General features: G+C 44.8%; 1 protein-coding gene across 1 annotated transcript in view; it reads left to right on the forward strand.

Moving 5' to 3' along the window:
• POLR3B (RNA polymerase III subunit B) overlaps positions 1–20,718 on the forward strand; it is a 776,005-nt gene that overhangs the window by 461,087 nt on the left and 294,200 nt on the right. Inside the window, exon 16 of the mRNA XM_069228350.1 lies at positions 12,291–12,444. Coding sequence (XP_069084451.1) covers positions 12,291–12,444 — 154 coding nt within the window. The remainder of the gene's footprint in view (positions 1–12,290; positions 12,445–20,718) is intronic.

Raw genomic sequence — 20,718 nt, forward strand, 5'->3', positions numbered from 1 at the left:
TGTTTGCTCGAGTTAGTGCTATGAGGGTTGTAAATTCCTAACTGGACTTTTCTTGCCACAAAAGTTGAAAATGAAAAGTAAAACAGTTGACAAAAGCAAGTCAGTCAAAGCGCCACAGCCTCCATGAGTGTGAGAGTTATTGGCTCCCTGCATGAATGTCTAGAAAGGACTGCGGCTGGAATGAAAGGCAAACTAAAACCAGAGAAAAGGGCCATCACATGCTGTAACAGGAGAAAGAGTGACATAGTGTGATGGCCAACAGAAATGGTAACTTAGTGAAATCTGGGACATTTCACAAAATGCACCAATAAAAATGAAGCATTTAAGACAAGCACAACAAAGAATGAATTGCAGTAGTGGGTGTGGTTAAAAGCCCACAGAGAGATTACAACAGGCCAGAGTGCTTGTGAGCTCGACTCTAAAAATGAAAGAAAACTGCGGGGAAGGAAAATAAAATCAAAATTGTGCCAAGCAGCACATGTTCGGATTTTGGGATTCCTCCTTGGGCTGAAGCTACAAGGAACAAAAACAGAGCTAAAATAATTGCGTAAAAAGTTAAATGAATGAACTTAAAGTAACTAAAATAATAAAGCACACAGCATCAAACTAACATAAGAAACTAAAAGAAGAATAGATGACAAGTCCCAACATATGAGGCAACTCAGGAGTGGACCTGTAGCAAGATAAAGGTATTATATGGTATGACTAGGTAGCCTTACATGGAATACCAACACAATACCTAGTAGTGGACCTCGGATTCACTCTGTGCAAACTCTGGCTCGGTCCTGGTAGTGTGGCAAAGAGCAGTCAGGCTACTTAGAGGAACATGTGTAAAGCATTTCACATTACCAACATGGCCGATAAGTAAATGACACGACTCTAAAATTCCTACACCAATTTAGTAAAATAGATTAGATTTTAATCTTAATTTATACACCAAAGCGAATTTTGTAACTTTTGTACAACCGGAGTTGTGAATTTTTAAGTCTTTAGAAAATATAGTACTTTGTAGATTTAAAGGGCTTCCATTAAAGTCAATAGGGAAAATAGGAGTGTGCACTCGGGCACTTGTAGGGTGAGTTCCGATGCACCCATGGAAACTTAAGGTTCTGTGGGGCAGCAGTCAGACTTTTCTTACCTTTCCCAGGCAGTCCGGTTGCACAGGTGGACCTGGCTGTCCTTGGTGCTGAATGGCCCACAGTGGCTGCTGCATTGTCCAGTCTGTGCAAAACTGGACTTGGGGTGGACTTGCACTCAACCATTCGGATGTAGAGGTCTTTCGGGGGCCAGGACCAGGATTTGACACTTGGATCTTCACCACCTCATCTGGTGGCTCCAGATGTAGAAGTAGCTCCTAGCTGTCAATCACCAGGCTTGTCGTGCCAAAGCTGCTTTGCTGCTACAGTTGAAGTCACTTCCTTAAGGCTGCAAATCCACAGGCGGGAGATGGCTGACAACATTGGTCCCTATGCTGGAGGAGGTGTTCTGGAGTCAGTGTGTGTCGTTCTGCTGTCGGTTTGCGGGCTGGCGACAGACAAGCCTTGGTAGCTGCAAGGAGGTTCCACTGGTTTTCTGGCACCTGGAGATAGTATGGTGGGGAGTAGAAGCTTGAAACTTGACACTGGCCTCACTCCTACTCCTTAGATGCTGGACACCAGGTTTCTTTGGACTCAGGCACTCAGAGCCCATCAGGTTTCAGTTCTTCATCCTCCGCAATTTGCAGGGGACTGGTGCCACCAGTTAGGGAAGCCTTCCTTGGGGTTTCGGTGTCCACGGGGGTCCCCCTGATCATGACCAATGAGTTTTCACCTCTAGCACACATCAGGCATTCGGTTCCTGTACTGGTCTCCTTAGGTCACTTTGTGTCCTCTTCTTCGCTCTGGGGCTGGAGTCCAGGTCCTGTTGTTGGTGCAGAGGTCTCTTTGTGCCTCTCTCTTCTTGTCTCGGTAAGATCCAAGTTCTGGTGCCAGGGGAGCTCCTGAAATCCAGGTTTAGGGGACATTTAAGGGTGTGAGGAACAGTAGCCAGTGGGCTACTGTCCTTGCGGCTAGTCCGCCCCTGCAGTGAGGACTTTCTGTGTGGAGTACATCACTTTCTACCCAGAACCCACTATTCTTAGGGTCTGCCAAGATGGCAGAACCCTTCCTTGGCTGTGCAGACCTCCTAGCTCACCTCAAAGGTGTGGTTAGTTTGAGGGAGGTGCACGCCTCCCGCATAGCTAATTTCCCGCCCTGCCCAGAAGGTCTTCGTGCTCCACTCGGGGAGCAGCTCTTGGCACATCAAAGGCAGGGGAAGCCTTTGAGGCTCACCGCCCTGATGCTAATCTCACTAGCCAGCCTGGGAGGGAGGAGGTGTGACCTCCTTCCTGCCAAGGCCCTTTGTCTTAAGTCATACCAAGGTCCTAGCACCACCAGCAGGATGTCAGACTCTTGTCTGTGGCGGAAGCAGCAGCTCAGGAGAGCCCACCAAAACATTACAGGACTCAGGTACTTGGTGGGCATCCTCTAAAGGTTCAGGGTTAAAAAGCACAATGGGATTCGGCTGGGCCATTGCAGAGTTGGACATCTGAGCAATGGTCAGATACCAGCCCATGTTATCCAATGAACCGCTGGTTACTCGGGCCAGCATTACATTTTAAATGCTAGCACAGGGGCATATGTGCTCGAGCACATATGCCCTCACTCATGGAACAGTGCATCCTACCCCCTGGACTAGAGGGGGCCTGCCTTAGGGGTGACTGACCTGTCCATGGGCAGCAACGGGGACTCTGCCTGCACCTAGTGTGGGCAGAGTCTCACTTGAGCAGCAGGCTGCTTGTGCAGGCTGACATGGCAGCTCTGCAGTCTCTCTTTTTACTCTGGGTACTCAGGGTGGCACAATCAGTGCTGCAGCCCTGGTACCCCCTGTACCACCCTTGCCCTGGAGACATACAGGGGTGGTAATGTGCTTGCCAATTGTCCTATGCAATTCTACATATACTTTAAGGGAAAAAGCATTGACACTGGGGCCTAGTTAGCAGGCCTCAGTACACTAGCAGGTCAACAAAACACAGCATCTGACAGCAAAAAGTGGGGGGTGAGCATCCAAAAAGGGGCACTTTACTGCAGGACCGGATTTCAAAAGGGCTGTTTGTGCTCTCTTAGGTCTCGACTCTTAATTGATCCTAGTCACTGTTCTTTCCAGAGGGCTTCAGCTTGTCAAGATTCTCTAGTGCTTTGAGCTTCTCTGTGAATTTATGCTCAGCTAGCCTTTACCTCTTGCCATCCCAACTGCCATACTTATGCCCCCTGCCCCCATTATTGCTTTACCATGGCAAAGTTTGAAGGCATATTGCCCTGTATTTATACATTTATTTCACTCACTATTTCCTGCTCCACTCTCTACACCTAGGGGCAGTTACCCCCTCTGGAAGACTCAGCATGTGTGTGATCAGAAACTGAAATATTGGACACGACTGTACTGTTAAGGGAGAAGATGAGCAAGGGCAATACAAGTATGTAGTCCGTGTGTATGTAGTGTAAACATGGGAGAAATAAGAGAAGCTTCTGTCATCCAGCTGGAGGGATGGAGATATGTCAACTAGACAAGGGCTCCTACCTATTTTTGGGTTCCTGGCCTTAGTCTCCCTCCAACTGCAATTAAATCGCCATCACTCTCTTTGGCTTGTAGAGGTTCAAAAACACATTGGGCCTGTGGTTAAGTCTTAGTTGAACTTTAATGAATCACCCCTCGCTGTCAACCCTTGTCTCATTTTTGCTAATGTTCCTTTTACCAAATTGATTGGGATAGAGTTTGTGGAGCATGTGGAATATATTGTTCTGTAGCAGATGTGTCTCCTGAAGAAAGAAGATATCTGGATTATGTTTCCTTATGCCGCTCCAGAGTGCTGCCTTTTGCATGAGTAATTAAGCATTATTTATATTATTTGGCTAAAAGCTTAAATAGTTAATGAGAAGGATATCCATGACCACCCCCATAGTGAATTCTGTTCTCCCACCCACTTTTCTACACTTGATAAATCCCTCCCCTGTAACCATACTAAACCTAGGGCCAACTGGACCCAATCTGTTCCCTTCTGCTGGGTAATATTACCAGTTACGTAAATTGAACTTGGTAACTGTAATTCCAACCCCGCCATGATGGCTTCTCAGTTTTGCTTCGTGATTAGGACTCACTAAGATGGAAGGTCTTTTTCAACTCTCATCTGTTAATACAAAGTATTCGTGTCATGACCCTTGGTGTTGCTGGGTCTCCTGAGGTGTATCATTTATTTTCTTTTGTGCTGGTTGGCCTGATCTTAAAGATGATGTTGGGCAGAAGTTGCAGCCATTTTCTGTCTTTCAAGGTGAACGAGTTGTCATTTTTATTTGTTTAGCATTCTGGGTCAGTGACATTTATAGGGGATAGAGTGGAGCCTGGAATGCCAGGGAGGAAGTTATTGGTACCATATAGATGGAAGAGAAACCGGGAGTGGGAGTTGAAATTTTTAAATCTGAATAAGGGATATGTTTTTGTTTGGCCTACAAGTAAGAGCTTTTGCTAGTGTGCCTGGGTCTTTTTTGCAAGTGAAAGGTAACTGACCATTGTGAACCAGAGTAGTTTTGTGTGCAGAGAGGTGAAGAGTGACTTCCCCCAGTCTTGGATCAGAAAGCCATTCCCAGGTCTGAGGTTGTCTGTTATTAGTGATGGAAATTAATTATGTTTAGATTGAGGTTCGGTACTTGACAACCAAGCTTTTTTAGAGCATTTAGGTCACTGCATGTCCTTGATTTTAAGATTTTCAGATGGAGTTGTGACTTAGAGACACGGAGATTTCAAAATTAGTAACTGTGACTGAGGTGTCATGAGATGATCTTAGATATAGCAGGAAAACCAGAGGTGAAGGACAAGTGCCCATCTTAGATAACTTAAGCCATAGATCAAAGAAAGTTGCTTTTACCAGTCACCTCTGTTTTGTTGCAGGGCAGTTGGTCAGCCAGCGCTGATCAGAAGAAATCTACCCCTTAGTCATTTTTTGACTGGCCTTTTCAGCTTTTTGACAAAGTTTTTCAGAGTTGTACAACTCCTGGTGCGTTGAGAATGTCGTCTAGGAAGACCGTGCTCAAGCCCTGCGGACCTTGTCATTGGGCGCTGTCGGTGACGGATCTGCACCTCGTGTCTCTTTGGTGTTTGCAGCGCAACCATGACCCGAAGTCGTGCTCAGAGTGTCAGGCCATGCATTCGAAGGCTTTAAGGGAGTGGTCCCTGAAGCTGATGGCTGCCCAACGCTCAACTTCACGTACGTTGAGGTCCTGGTGGAGAGGAAGGTCACGGAGCAGTTGTGGAGTTCCCCCTTTGTGGTCATCCCACTCCAAGACCTCGGAAGATCGGGTAAGTCGAGGTACAAGAAAAAGTTTGAGAAACCGAAACGCTTTTCAACTTCACCCAGTCCATCTGCCGACGAAGGAGCGTCGTCGCTCTAGTCCTTCATCTTCAGAGCCTGCGTTTGGGCTGACTCCATGTCTCCCTGAGTTTCTGGGAGCTGAAGCGCCCCTGCCCATTTAATCGTTTTATGAGGAAATGCACCTCATTTTTGGGCAGCCCGACATCACTGGAGCTCCTTCGGGCCAGGCAAAGTCAGAAGGAGCCCCTTCGGGTGCCACACCAGCGGCCCTTTATCATTACCGAGTCTGACAGGGAACCAGATGGGCATCGTACGACACTGACTCCAGGGCCGACAGGAGCTGTGCCTCCTATGTTGGATCCTGAGACTGTTTCTTATGGGCTAGGGTACGATGAGGAATAAGAGGGGTCGCTGGACCCTTTAGAAGACCAGCTCCAAGACCCTTTGGACTGGCATGCGGACCTGGGTGAAGCCAGTGGACTGGACTCCTCCCCAGATAAACGGAAGAGGGGGCTTCCTGCTCTATGGTGGTGCAAAGAGCACCTGAGGTCCTGGACCTTGAGCTGCTTTGGTTGCAGTCAGGACTAACCTCCTGACAGGTGCTTCAGTCTGGAGCTTTATCCTCCGAGCCCCTGCTCCCCTTCAATGAAGCCCTTACAGATGTCCTACTGGATGCCTGGTCCAACACCAGCATAGGGGCTCCTGTGAACAGGACAGTTGCCTGCTCCCTGGGTGACCTGAGTTTCATCACGCAACACCCCACTCCTGAGAGCGTAGTCATCCAAGCCTCCACTTCCCAGGGTGCGTTCCCTTCCGCACCACCGGGTAGGGAATCCAAAAGGCTGGGCACCCTTGAGAAGATTATGTTTTCTTCCCTAATCCTGGTATTGCGATCTGTGAACACTACATGCCTTTTGGACCGTTTTTCCCACACCCTGTGGGGTACAGTTGTGCAAGTGCTGCCACAGGTCCAGGGGGAGGCCCGGGCTGTACTCTCTCAAGCACTTGCTGATGGGAGAGACATAGCAAAGTTCACGATCCGATGTGTACTGGACACGACCGACTAACTTGGCAGAGCAGTTGCATTGAAAGTGGCCCTTATGCACCACACCTGGTTGAGGATGTCTGGCTTATCGGAGGATGTCCAAGCCAATCTTATGATCATGCCATTTTATGGCACCTGTGTCTTTGGAGAGAAAGCAGACTCGACGCTCAAGCTCATCAAGGATTCTTGTGCTACGGCAATATCCTTGGGCCTCGGGGCAACCCCCTTAATCTGCTTTTCACCTCTTTCGTGGCTACAGCCAGTCCTCCACCCCCTTGCCCTCCCCGCAGCTGTCGCCAAACCTTCCTAGTCTGATATATCCCCACCAGGGACCAGTCAGAGGCAGGATCCAACATCACATGCTCCGCTGGCAGTTCATCACGTCAGACCAAGGGAACCATAGAGAGGGTTCCCCTGCCAGAAGTAGGTTGTGGTTGCTATTCCTGCTACTTTATGGTACTCAAAAAAGACAAGGGCTTCCACCTTATACTAGACCTTCGGTCTATCAGTCTCTTCCTCAGGAAGAACAGTTTTAAAATGCTCACTTTGGCTCAGGTTTTTATGTGCCCTGGACCCAGAAGACTGGATGGTAGCATTGGACTTGCAGGACCCTTATTTCCATATTCCCGTCCTGCCTGCCCAGAGACATTACCTATAGTTCACAGTAGGCCACAAGCACTTTCAGTTCACTGTGCTTCCCTTTGGCCTTACCACACCCCTCGGGTGTTCACCAAGGTGATGGTGGTGATCACAGCTCATCTGTGCAGGTCAGGGGTTTCAGTCTTCCCGTAACATGACGACTGGCTATCAAAGGCGGGGTTGCCCCAAGCTTTTGTCTCCCACCTCCAGCACTACAGCAGGCCTCCTGTATTCGCTGGGGTTCTCTATGAACATGCAGAAGTCACATCTGATTCCGTCTCGGATGCTCCCTTTCATTGAAGCTGTTTAGGCTATGATGTTTCAGCCTATCTCTTGGATTTCCGTGAGAATGACTCTGAGTTCTGATGGGCCTCATGGCCTTCTGCATCCTGTTGGTGAATCATGCAAGATATCATATGCGGGCTCTGTTAGGGGATCTCGCTGAATGAGTCTAGATCGCGGAGGGGACTATGCAAGTTCCGCAGTGGTGGCTAACGAACCCTGATTAGGTCAGAGGTAGATCCTTGTCCCTTCCCCACCCAGAGCTGATGGTAGTGACAGATGCGTCACTCCTGGGCTGGGCCGACAAATGGGAGAGGTGAAGCTCAGAGGCATCTGGTGTACGGCGGAGTCTAGACTCCATATCAACCTGTTGGCGCTCCAGGCGATCAGCCGAGCATTGAAACCATTTCTTCCCTTTCTCAAGGGGAAGGTAGTGCAGGTGATCATGGACAATACCACCATCATGTAGTAGTGCAACAAGCGGGATGGGGTTATGGAACCTTTGTCAGGAGGTTCTGTGCCTCTAGACATGGCTGGAACAGCAGCGCATATCCCTGATGGTTCAACATCTGGCAGGCTCTCTGAAAGCCCGAGCAGACCATGCTTAGTCGATCACGAATGGCATCTCCACATGGAGGTGGCACAAGGTCTCTTTCAGCAGTGGGGAGAGCTTTGGTTAGATCTATTCACCTCTGCAGAGAACACTCAATGTCAGCAGTTTCCAAGGCAGCTATCGCTCGGCGATGCTTTTAGTCTCAAGTGGAATTCAGGCCTCCTTTATGCCTTTCTGTCTGTACCACTTCTGCCCAGAGTTCTCAAGAAGTCCAAGTCATTCTTGTGGAAACGGATTGGGTACAGAGTTTGGTATCTCAAGTTACTGAGCATGGCCGTCTATCCTTCAATTAGACTGCCTCTTCAGAAGGATCTTCGGTCGGAGCAGCAGGGGAGGGCTGTCCACCCTCTGCCTTCTTGCGTTGAGATTAAGCAACAACAGTTGACAGCTTTTGACCTTCCACCCAAAGTCTGTAACTTCATCTTGGCAGCCAGGTGCCCCCCCCACCAAAACGGTATACGCCTGTCATTGGAATAAATTTGTGGCATGGTGCACAGACAAGTCTGTTGACCCCCCTCTCTGCCCCTCTTGCTGAGATCCTGTTGTTTATCCTTTCAGTGGCCCAGCAGGGCTCTCCTATGGGCTGTCTAAAGGTTATTTAACTGCTATCTCAGTATTTTTGAGGTTGCCTAATCAACTTTCTTTGTTTACGTTTCCTATTGTTACTAGGTTCCTTAAAGTTTTTACTCATATGTTCGTCCATCCCCATTCATTATGCCCCAATGGGATTTTAATTTGGTTCTAACATTCCTAATGTGTGCTCCTTTTGAGCCTTTCTACAATTGTCCTCTCGGGCTTCTCACATTAAAAACAGCCTTCCCTATGCTATTACATCTGACCACAGGGTGAGTGAACTGCAGGCATTATCCTTTACGCCACCCTACCTTTCCCTCTCTCCTGAGAATGTGGTGCTTCACATTAAGGCTTAGTTTCTGCCAAAAGTGGTCATGCCCTTTCATGTAGGCCAATTCATCACCTTGCCTCACCTCAGCACCCTCACATCCTTCTAAGGAAGAGGAGAGACTCCACCACCTAGGCCCAAAAAGAGTGTTGGTGTTCTACCTTGATCGTACAAAAGAGTTCCAGGTGGATGATCAACTCTTTGTCGGTTATGTGGGTGTGAAGAAAGGTCAGGCAGTGCAGAAGCGAACCATCTCCCAATAGGCTATACTCAGCATTAAAATCTTCTGCGCACTGGCCAAGAAGCAACCACTTGAAGGTTTGTGTGTTCATTTTACCAGAGCTATAGCTGCGGCTACTGCATAAGCATGTGGAGTTCCAGTTCTTGACATCTGTCAGGCAGCAATGTAGGAATCTCTGCACATGTTTAACAAACACTACTGCCATGGACAGTCAGGTCCATAGAGATAGGTACTTTGCTCGATTAGTCCAACAGGTCTTTCTAGTATGACCCTCCTCCAGGGATGGTATTGTTTGGGTATCTGTTCTAAGGTAAGGAATCTGCAACTAGATATCTCTTTGAGAAGGACAAGTTACTTACCTTTGATAACGCCTTATCTGGTAGAGACAATATCTAGTTACAGATTCCTTAAAGCCTCACCCATCCTTCCCTCTCTGCAAACTGATCTCTAGGGGCAGTGTTTACCCTTTCAGGGCCTTAGTTTTGACGCACCTGTAGTCCGTGTTCTTCATGGCCCCTACGCTTCTGGTGTGGAAAGTCATGAAAAGAAACTGACATCAGGGCGCTGGGGTGACACCTATGTAGGAACCGCAAAGTCATACAAGGGGGGGAGGGAATTCTAATGTAAGAAATCTGCCAATAGATATTGTCTCTACCAGATAAGGCTTTACCAAAGGTAAGTAACTTGTGCTTCTAAGTAATACTAAATGTCATGTATTGACAGTGATTTCTCTCACTAATCATCCATACATATACATCACCAGCTCCAAATATATCCAACCATCCATCTTGATGTTTCAGTTGTAGTCATATGGATGTTGTCTCTGCTAGGAACTTTTCCAAGGCTCAGCAAGTTATTTATCTATCACTACTTTTTTAGGAGCCATTTTAAGAAAGAATGTTGCAAACTTTTTCAAGTTTTCATTGTCTGGTAAATTGAAACTAGTGCATTGTCATTATGTGTATTTGTAAAGCGAACTATGGCCTTCGAGGCCATCCTGGCACATTTGTTCATCTGGAAATGTTACCCATTGGCATAAAGATTAGAAAAGCTATATGTTTTGTTTGCAATCACATGGACCTTCAACACAAATTTAGATGTACTTCATTTGGGTGATATTTAGCTAAGAGGGCGTAAAATAGGTTCATGTAGATATGCAAAGGCACTGCAAATCATAGTTTCTCAAGCTGTCAAAAATCAGCATATGTATCCCTGTTAGGTAGGCTCTCTTTTTAGGTGGAAGCCTACCCGACAGTGCAGCTGCCTGGTTGCGAAAAGACTTCTGGGAGACATTTTGACAGCTTCCCTGGGAATGCATTATTCCCGTTGCTTACCATTGGCTTTGAAACTAAATTTTCTGGCTTTATTTGTTTTGGGCTGTCCATGTTGTTGTCCTTCACTTGGAACAAAGTCTGTTTACCTCCTCTCTTGTATTCTTTCACGAATGCTCGCTTTTGGTGTACAGGCCCTTAAATGTTGTTCTTATCTTACCACATTTTCTGTGCATTCAAAGACAGAGGGCAGATGTCAGGCTCTGTCTTCTAAAGGAATTTGGTGTTTACTTTTCTTTCTCTGACTTTAAAGTGAGAGGATTTATGTGGCAATCTTGCTGGATATCGGAGTGGGAAAGGAAAGTTTTTTTTTTTTTTTTTTTTTTGCTGGCACACAACACAATTTAAATGTCTATAAATGAACTATGCAAATATTTCATAATATATCAATTAGCAAGGTACAAATGATGTACAATGTTTTAACATTCTGAAGTGTGGGGAAATAAATAACATAATATGTTCCAAACAAATCAATACGCTAATGTGATGTAATTTCCACACATATTGGTTTGTGAGATGCACAGTTTAATAAGGAAAACTGTGTGGAGATGAAATTGTCATTTCATTTGAAAATATGTTGCCTGTAATGGCAATGCAATACCACACCATGCATACGCCACTCTATGCCACCCCTGTCTATTCCATTCATTCTATCCCACTCAACTATACGACTCAATTCTACAACCCTCAAATCTACAACACTCTGCTGTACATGACACTCAATGACACAGCACTCCACAGAATGACTCTCTATGCCACTCCACTCCACTATACAACATTCTACGCCACTCCACTCTACGAACCTCTACGCCTCACCACTCCACACCCCTACACTCTACTCCACTCTATGCCCCTACACTTTACACCATCTAATCTACAACACTGTACTCCACTCTCACCACCCCTCTTCACTTTAAGCCACTCCTTTACCCTACTCCACTCCTTCATTCTGCTCCACTCCACAACATTACATGATTTTCTACAGCACTCCACTCTGCTCCTCGCCACTCTACTCCACGCCACCTTACTCCACTCTGTGCCACTTCACACCTTTCCACTCTCAACACTTGAATCCATTGTACGCCACTCAACTATATGCCACTCCACTCTGTACCACTCCTCTCCAATCTACGCCACTCCTCTCCAATCAACACCACTCCTCTCTACGCCACTCCACCCTGCTCCACTCCATTCTGTGACACTTTGCTTTACTCTTTGACACTCCATGAAACTCCACTCTTCACCACTCCACTCTCCGATGCTCAACTCCACGCCACTCTCCTCTACGTCACTAACTTTTAGCCATGCTGAACATCATCCATGCTTGTGTACAACATGGCTAAAACACATTGGCAAAGCTAATAGTTCTTGCATAGATGGAACCTATTGACTTTGCCAATGCATGTTAAATATAGGCCTCCTTCTAAAAACCTGTGTAGTCCCTATTTGTGCAAGGACAAGAGTTTGTTTCCAAATCAGGGTTCCAAATGCAAAGTTTGCATTGTTTTTTCATCACATATTTGGCAAATATGTGACAGTAAAACATAACATTTTAAGTTTGGCTACAAGGAACAGGGCAAAATATGCGATCCTGCCTCAGTATCCTTAACTCAGAGGTGTGACTCTCTGACATAGGTGTTAAAAAAGCTCCTGAAAAAAACTGCAGTCTGTGATATCCCTATTTAATGGGCCATAGCCTTTAAAATGCGGAATCTATAAGGTGGGCATTGGCCAAAGGAGAATCAAATACAGATCTAGATCTAGAATGCTTGGTAAAGAGAGAGATAGTATGAAATAAAAGATTTGTTTTTAATCAAGACTAATTATTTAAACTGTGTTTTCCTAATTTCATTAGGTAACATTCTTGGTGTAATTCGAGACCATCGTAAACTAGTCAACACATTTCGACTAATGCGAAGAGCGGGATACATCAATGAGTTTGTCTCCATCTCAACAAATCTTGCTGATAGATGTGTGTATATTTCCTCAGATGGAGGAAGATTATGCAGGTACAGTAATATGGGCTGGTATCGCAGTTTTAAGTATAGACCAAGCATCCCCACAACGTTAACAAAATTGGGAAATATGACTAAAAAACAACAGTCTAGTAAGTATATGAGTTACATTAACAATAAAAATTAAATTAAATAACATTTAAGTTTCAGAAATACTATAATTGCAGGTCAAATTAAAAATATGTTGCAAATTTACTTTGACACTGTTGTGGTTGCATATGGTAGTGTTTTAAATGTGTTTTTATAACAATGTTGTTATGCTCGATGTAGTAGATTGCATTCTCTATGGTAGAGAGATAAGCTATCAGTCAAGCTTGGCAGGTTGCCTTTGTCATCCTAAAGACATAAAGTGGACGTAAAGTTACTGGTGTGTTAATTTGGGAAGAGCATGCGCCTAGTTTCTCTTCTTGCTGCCCGCCTTGGGATTCAAAGGCTGGGAGTGTTATGCTGTTTTCTCTGCAGAAATATTCAATAAGGGTTTTCAATTCCTTAGTTAACAAGCCAGCACTGACCTTTAATGGTAGGTTGACTCTGTTGCCTATGAACCCTGAACTCAGATCTTTCATGGGATTGGAATCTCCAACGTCCGGCTGACATCTTTAATGGTGAGTTTGAATCCCCACTTGAGATCTTAAGTCAGGAGCTGGAATCAGCCTCATGTTGTCCTTTTTGTGTGCTCTGAAACCTGCAAAAAGGATCGTGGCAATGGGAACTGTGGTTTCTTTTAAAGTGTGAGAATAGCTTTGCATGAATGATAGTAATGTTTATAAACCCAGGAATGCACTGCATGAAAGAGATCAGCTTGTAGACAACTGTGAGAAAGTTACAAAACACTTAGCTGACCGAGAAAAGACAGGTGGGATGTGCTGAAGTAAATGGTCTTTTATATATGTATAAATGTATGTGTGTATTTTGGACCTTATGCTGGACTAAACTAACTACAACTATAAAGCATTAAGGTCAAGGCATTGTTAGTCAAGAGGTCCAAAGGATGTCCCAAAAACACTGTGCAAGATATTAGTTATTTCCTGGTGGTCTTTTACCAGGAGTTGCCATATTGGCTAAGTGGAGCTCTTCGTGGGCCAAACAACGCATTTTATCATTTTAAGTACTCCGCATCCCTGATCACCTAATTTATCTGGTGAACCAGGTTCTAATGGTTCTCTCAAAGATTTATTGAATTCCTGTGAAACAAGGTCAATTTGTATAGCATATGTTGCATGTAAGCTTGGTAGCATTTTCAGATTGACTTTTCTGTGAGATTAAGATGTATTGTGAACAAAATGTGAGAATATCAGAAATAACTTCTAGGTTGTAGGAGATTAAGGATAGCAATGACATTCTCCAGATAAAGGCCCCATTTAAAGGGGTGATATGTCATTTCAGGCTGGTGATGACACATTGATTTTGAAACACAATGCTGCTTAATGCTTTGGAACTAATGCTCAGTGTTTTGGATTATACCACTGATATTAGAACTCCTGAAAGAGGCATTTTCAAGCAGCACTGCCTTTTCGGGACATGGATTGCTTTAACTCTTGCACAAAGAAGTCCAGTACTTACACAATCAACTCTCGTGGTCTACCCGGTCTCCTCTGTGACTGTGCCCAGCAAAGACCAAGGAAGCCTGTCCAAGTTTATAGACCTTTTATTGAGGAGATGTCCTTCAATTCTTAAACCTGGATTCTCTGTACTGTGCACCAGCAGCTGTCCTTAGTTTTACTGCAATTAACTGCTTGCCTCAGAAGGATCTATTCTGAATTTGCAGAAAACCACCATCAATCCCTTCTTAAAAACCCACGTAAGGTTAGAAGAATGTGCAGATCAGTTGCTAAAATTCTATTTCTAGAAGACATTTTAGAGAAAGCGATTTGAATGCAATTCCAACAGTACTTAAATACTTTTGCAAAATGTAGAACAACACTGCTGGACACCTCTACCATCATACCCTTCCCAGGATCACTGTATCCTAGAAAACAGAAATCGGTTATGGTTTTAGACCACAAGCTGTTACAGTTCATAATGTTGTCTAGTTCAGAGCAAAATGTGAAACAAAGGAGAAGTACCTTTCTATATTGCCCCTCTGCACTGACTCTGCAATCCCCACTCTCCCTGATATTGTTCAAGATTTAGTTCTTCCACTAAACTTATCTATTTGTGGGATGCGCTCGTGATTTCAAAGGATTGATGCCAAATGTTTTGCAAATGAACACATGCATTTATTATTCTGCAGGACAAATGCCTTTGAGTTGTCCAAGAATCAAAGAAAGAAAGTTTACTTCAATTTAAAAATTACTGAAAATATGACCAGATGCCCAGAATGAAAGGACCAATAATAAGTCATCCCTCCTGACTAGTCAAACAACTCTTCCTGAACTCCCAGGAAAATAAGCAAATTCAAAAGTAGGGATGGATCAAATAGATCAAAACTGACTTAGTTGCTAATGCTTGCTTTAAAGAAGATTGCCAGGCCCTAATGTCTGTTTGTTTTATTTCAATCCATCTATTCCAAATAGCCTAAGTGTCTGACAACACACCTAGAGTCTAATTTGTTCACAGTGCAGTGCTATTCAAATCTTCAAAATAAATGCTATGATTGGAGTTACTTGTGGAAGTCAAATATATTATGCAATGAGGCTAATGTCCCTGCTTACCTAAGCCAAAGTCTGTGCTTGCTGACTTTCTTAAATGCTGTTCAGGTGGCCGAAAAGAAAAGAAATGAAAAATTATTTCCAGATCTGGATGCCTTTCGTCAAGTGATTGATTGATGAAAGACTTTCCTTCCTGAAAGGCAGTGTCTATCCTAGAGATTAAAAATGCAGGTAGACCAAGGCACACAGAGAGGTAAGAGTCCATCAACGTTTCTGGGACGAAAGTATAGCCCAAGTATTATGAGTCCAGAGGCGAAGAGAAAAGCGATGATTCCGGGTTGGTGTTTTGAAAGAGTCTTTATTCACAGGTGTAGGTTTGTATCGTCTTACAGGAAACAGCCAACACGTGTTTCGTCACACAAGTGATAATATAGACTCGCTTCGCTAGATGGACTAGGTGCTCCCGGATCAACATTAAGGGTCACGAATTTGGGCTTATCAGGGCCCTCACGCTACCCTTTTCTCGACCACTGGATTATCGAATACTTACCTTGGTCTTACCCAGGACTGACCACCGTCTCTATCTTCCTTTTACTTTAACTTGCTGTTTTCCTCTTCCTCTGGCCAGACGGGCCCAGCCTTGATAAAGTCACTTGTGTGACGAAACACGTGTTGGCTGTTTCCTGTAAGACGATACAAACCTACACCTGTGAATAAAGACTCATTCAAAACACCAACCCGGAATCATCGCTTTTCTCTTCGCCTCTGGACTCATAATACTTGGGCTATACTTTCGTCCCAGAAACGTTGATGGACTCTTACCTCTCTGTGTGCCTTGGTCTACCTGCATTTATTGTCTTTGTGTACCTCGGTACACAAATCTCTGTGCCCACTAGGGTAGTGGGGCACCCGACCGAGTGGCACCTTTTTCTCATCTGACTCACTTTGTTGCTGAAATAAGAATTGTTACGGTACGGAGGTGCGGCATCCTTACCACTACTACCCTTGTACACTTCTATCCTAGAGATGATGTTCCTTTCCTCAGGAAAGAATGCAAGTCTTGTGAAATATACTTTGGTGAGTAGTTTAGGTGTTACATCCAGGAAGCTAATTGGTCAGTAATTGACTTGTCCAATAGGCTGTCTTTTTAAGCTCTTAGAACTTGAACACTATTCAGCCAGTGGGCCGGAGATTGCTTAATGTTAACAATATCGTTTAGCAAGATCCCATAAGTGGTGACTATTGAAATATCCTTGAAGACTATATTTCCTGAAATCATATCCACTCTAGGAGTCAACTTCCGGCCAGGAGAAAAAAGACCATTCTCTACTTCAGCCATTGTGAGGGGTATCAAAAGGAGATGGAGCCTTTTCTAAAACCACATAATTAGTATGGGGTTGAATGAGATGTGTAGAATTTACCATATTTTGTGTGGTGTACCCCCAGGTGTTTGTCTTCACGGTTTTGCTGGCTGTAAAACTATATGCACTTAACATCTGCTCACGAGTTGTAAAGTGCCTGTGGTCCTCCTTGCAATATGATAAAATTAGTGTACAGATGATTGTTTAGCTTACCTAAAAATCCCTACTACATGGTAGGCCCTCAAAGATAAATGCCACCAGTGGACTGCAGTACTTAGTTCCATCCAAAACAGTGGCAGTGCAAACATGGCTTCAGGCCTACCAGTGTAGGCTGGCTGGCTGTAGCAGTAAAAATAAACTCTTTTGACTTGTCAGAAACTCCCCTTAAAAAAAAGTCCCTATGTAGGCCCACATTGCAGAAAGTGTGATATTAAAAGGTAGGACATGTATAAACTTAATGTTAACATGTCCTGACTGTGATTAGCACCAATAAGCTGTTTTCTACTGTGGCAGGTGTAGCTGTCCTTGTAGAAAACAAGAGTACAGGCTAGAAATCATATTCTGTATCTCTGGATTGGAACTAGCTAGATAAATAATTAAACACCTATTTAAATAGTTATTAAAATCCAATTTAATGGTGGATTCGGATTTTTAATGAATGTTATGGAAAAGTACCTTTGAGAAAGTTACCTTTTCCCTGCCTAAAGTTCCTAGAGGCTAAATTTGCATTTGTTCTCCCACTTCTGCTAACCAGTAATTAACATTTCAAGAGGTGTGAAAACAAAACCTAGAGCAGAGAACAAATGCCTGGGTGTGGGGAGGTGGTGTTGTTCCCTTGACAGGATGATGGGTTGGGCCCAGGAACTGGATAAACTTAATAGCGGCCTCCCCTGTCACTGGCATATGTTACCTTACACCTGGGAAGGGCCCTTCCTTTGTTTGTCCATTCAGCTTCACAGGCTCCAATCACAGATGGCCTCTTTTTTGATATTTCAGTGTCAAATCCTGCAGAGTATTATATCCTGGTTGCGGGGTTTTGTGGGTTTTTACATATAAACGCTGGGGACAGAACTTGAAAGGACGGGAACCAGGACAACAAAACATTTTGTGTCTATCCACTGACTGACTGCTGGAAAACCATGCTTTGTTCTACCACACTTGTGTCCTGAGGTTTATTGTGGGTACAGTGACAGGCCCCAAACTGGATTTTTAGTGGTCATTGGCACACTGTTTTTAGGTGCTATTCCTACTTAATCATTTTGAACTTCATATCTCCAGTTCGCCGTATTCGATTTTTGTAATTTCTGTGCCACTTTGTTTATTAAATTATACTCCATTTTTCTGATTCCGTTTTGGATGTTTTATTGTGTTGTATTATTGCTCTTTTGGTACTTCATTAATACTTTACACATTACCCTATGATAGGCCTGTCTGCTCTGTGCCAAAACTATTAGGGATGTGAGCTCAATGTAATTTAGTGACTTTGAGGCTCAGCCTGACAAGGGTTGTTACTCTTCCTATTGGTTTTCAGTGGGGGGGGGAATCCTGGACATATGTTTTGCAGTATCACTCAATGATTTAAGTTAAATATTTAAAGTCACATCATAAAAATATAAAATATCATAAACTGACTATTGGGTTTTTAAATTGGCTTTGTTTTTTAGTTGGTCATTTTTTGCTTTTTCCTAAATCCATTTCTATGATCATTTCTGCAAGCATGTAGATGGACCTGAGGAACATGCAGAGTCTCAGTGTGGCAGAGCTGAGGAAAACGTGCAAAGACCGAAGGCTAAGTATGGCCATAGAGTACAAGAAGGACTACCAGATTTCCCTCAGAGCTTGGAAGGAAGTACTCGGGTTGAAATCCACCCCACAGGAGAAATAGGAGGGGGGAGGGATTGAGAAGGAAAATGAAGATGGCATTGAGGAGGCTCTGGTGCCAGAGGACTGTGTCTCCCAAAGCATGGCCTTACCTGCAGTGTCCAGACCAGAGAGTAGAGTGTCAGTCCACATTTTGTCCCAATTAAAGATGGAGGACAGACATGAGGAGAGGAACTTTAAGTTGATGCTGGCTACACTAGCCTTGGGAGAGAATAAAATGCTGCTGAGGAGACAAAACAGCAGTAGGGATGATGCTGGATGAGAAGAAACTTGCCTTGGAGGGAATGAAGGCCCTGCTGGTCACTAAAGGAGCCAGAGAAAACGGGACTTTATGTCAAGGAGAGCCTCTGAGTTCAGTGCTGATGATGGCAGCAATAGTGACGTGCCTAGGACAAATAAAATAAATCACATCCTCAAAGACCAGGTGCCTAGTTATGTGGTGGGGAATGACACAGATGAGTGGTTTGCAGCATATGAGATATTCCTGCTTAAAAGAGTCCCAGAGGAGGACTGGAGGGGGAAGGACTTTGGAAGCACATGCCCATTGCGGGAACGGATTGCTTTTGGCCCTTGAGAATGCTCTCCAGATGAAGAAAGCCCAATGAAGGAAGCCCTTACCACTATGTTTAGTCTGACCCATGTAAAATCATGTCTGAGGTTTAGGGATAGCTAGAAGCAGTCAGACTAGTAATGTGTGGGTTCTTCCAGTAAGGCACTGGGTGACTGAGTGATAGGCAGCAAAGTAAATGATTATGATGGGCTTTATATTTGATGACGAAGGGGCATATACTGAATAATTGTTTTAAAGAATTGTGCCAGCACCTAATTGATACCAAGCTTAATGTGACACGATAGCTTGGGAAGGAGGCTGACTGCTGGATCAATACCAGAGATTCAAAGAAAGTATCTGGGCAGATCCCAAAAAAGATGGTAGGGTTGATGGGGGGGGGCAAAGATATCCATATGGAGTTTTCTAAGGGCTCCTAAAATATTCTTGGAAGGAAGTCCCATTACTCTTCTCGCCATAGGAGGGGGTGATTTAGTGCGAAGAAACCTCAAGGGCCTTATCAACCCAGGTGCTGTGACTGTCTCCAGTCAGGCACAAGAGCGGAAAAGCCATCTGTCCCAAAAAGAAAAAGCCCCCCAAAGGACTCAAACTGGGTATTTGCAGTGTAGTGCTGGGAAAGCAGATTTTCTATGTTGGTTTTGGGAACAGTGCAGATGTTACCCTGGTGTCCCTGGTTGACAAGGATATGGTACTGAAAACTCACATATCTGATAAAACTAAAAAGTACAGCAAATGGCTTACCGTGGGTAGGGAGAGGGTGGAGGTTTGGAGTACTGTTGGGTGGTGCCATCTGCTGCCTTCAGAGCACGTTATCCCAGATGAAGTACACCCAGTTGTGATAGCCAGCGACCAGGTAAGCCACTGTGGATTTGGTTCCTCTGATATGGGGTGAGGGTCTCTTGTTCTCTCAGAATACCTGTGAGTCCAGCAATGCCTGTACATTGTCTACTTGGGAATGACCTGGAACATACAACCTGGAAGGAGGTGGAGCTCAGGCCACATCTAAATATGCTAGGATTGCCTGAGTGGGTGCTTATGACCACACGGTCCATGGCAGACCAGCAGGGGAGTCAAAAGGAATTGGAGCCTGAAAGAGTGGCTCAGGTACATTCCAGGAAGAGGGGGGCAGGGGACATGGAAACCTGTCCCAGAAGTTCCCACAGTCTGAGAAGCGGCTGACCTTGAGGGTGAGGCCCTGGAACCTACAGGGAAATATAATTGTCCTGGGAAACCTGCCTGAGATGGCTGAAGGAGAGGGCCATCTCTGCCAGAGTTCTGCAATGCATGGAGGGAGAGTCCTACTCTTGAGGGCCTACAGCGGTCCAGAAAAATGGCAATACATCTGGTGGTCACCACGTCTATTGTGAGAATTGTGTTCTGTATAGTGAGCCTAAGGTCCCTGAGGAGCCTGGGTCAACCAGAGTCTTGGTGGTCCCCCAGAGCTGTTTTTCTACTGGAGTTGTCTCGTGACATACTTTTGACAGGACATCTATAGCAGGTGAAAACCTTTGATCGCTTGGTCACCCACTTCTGTTAACTCCTGTTATGAAGGAATGGTGGAAACAAGCTCCCAAGAAGTCCCCACAAGACGTTTTTGGGTGCTACGTGAAAGAGGCCACTGAGTATTTAGAAACTAGCCAAGAGATGATTTAACTGTGTTATCACCAGAAGGGCCACTCTGGTGGAGTACTAAATTGACCAGAAAATGTGAGGTATGGAGCCTGTGGAGTACTGAGCACTCCAGGACAGGTGGTCAGGGCCATGAGAGAGGAAGGGTGAAGTCATCCGTTTTGTGGACCTCCACACATTGACGAACAGCTTAAGGGTCCTGCATGTGAACAGGCTAAAACACCACTTTGAGAGGTCT

This window comes from Pleurodeles waltl, chromosome 4_1, assembly GCF_031143425.1.
Source record: "Pleurodeles waltl isolate 20211129_DDA chromosome 4_1, aPleWal1.hap1.20221129, whole genome shotgun sequence".
In the NCBI taxonomy this organism is placed as follows: domain Eukaryota; kingdom Metazoa; phylum Chordata; class Amphibia; order Caudata; family Salamandridae; genus Pleurodeles; species Pleurodeles waltl.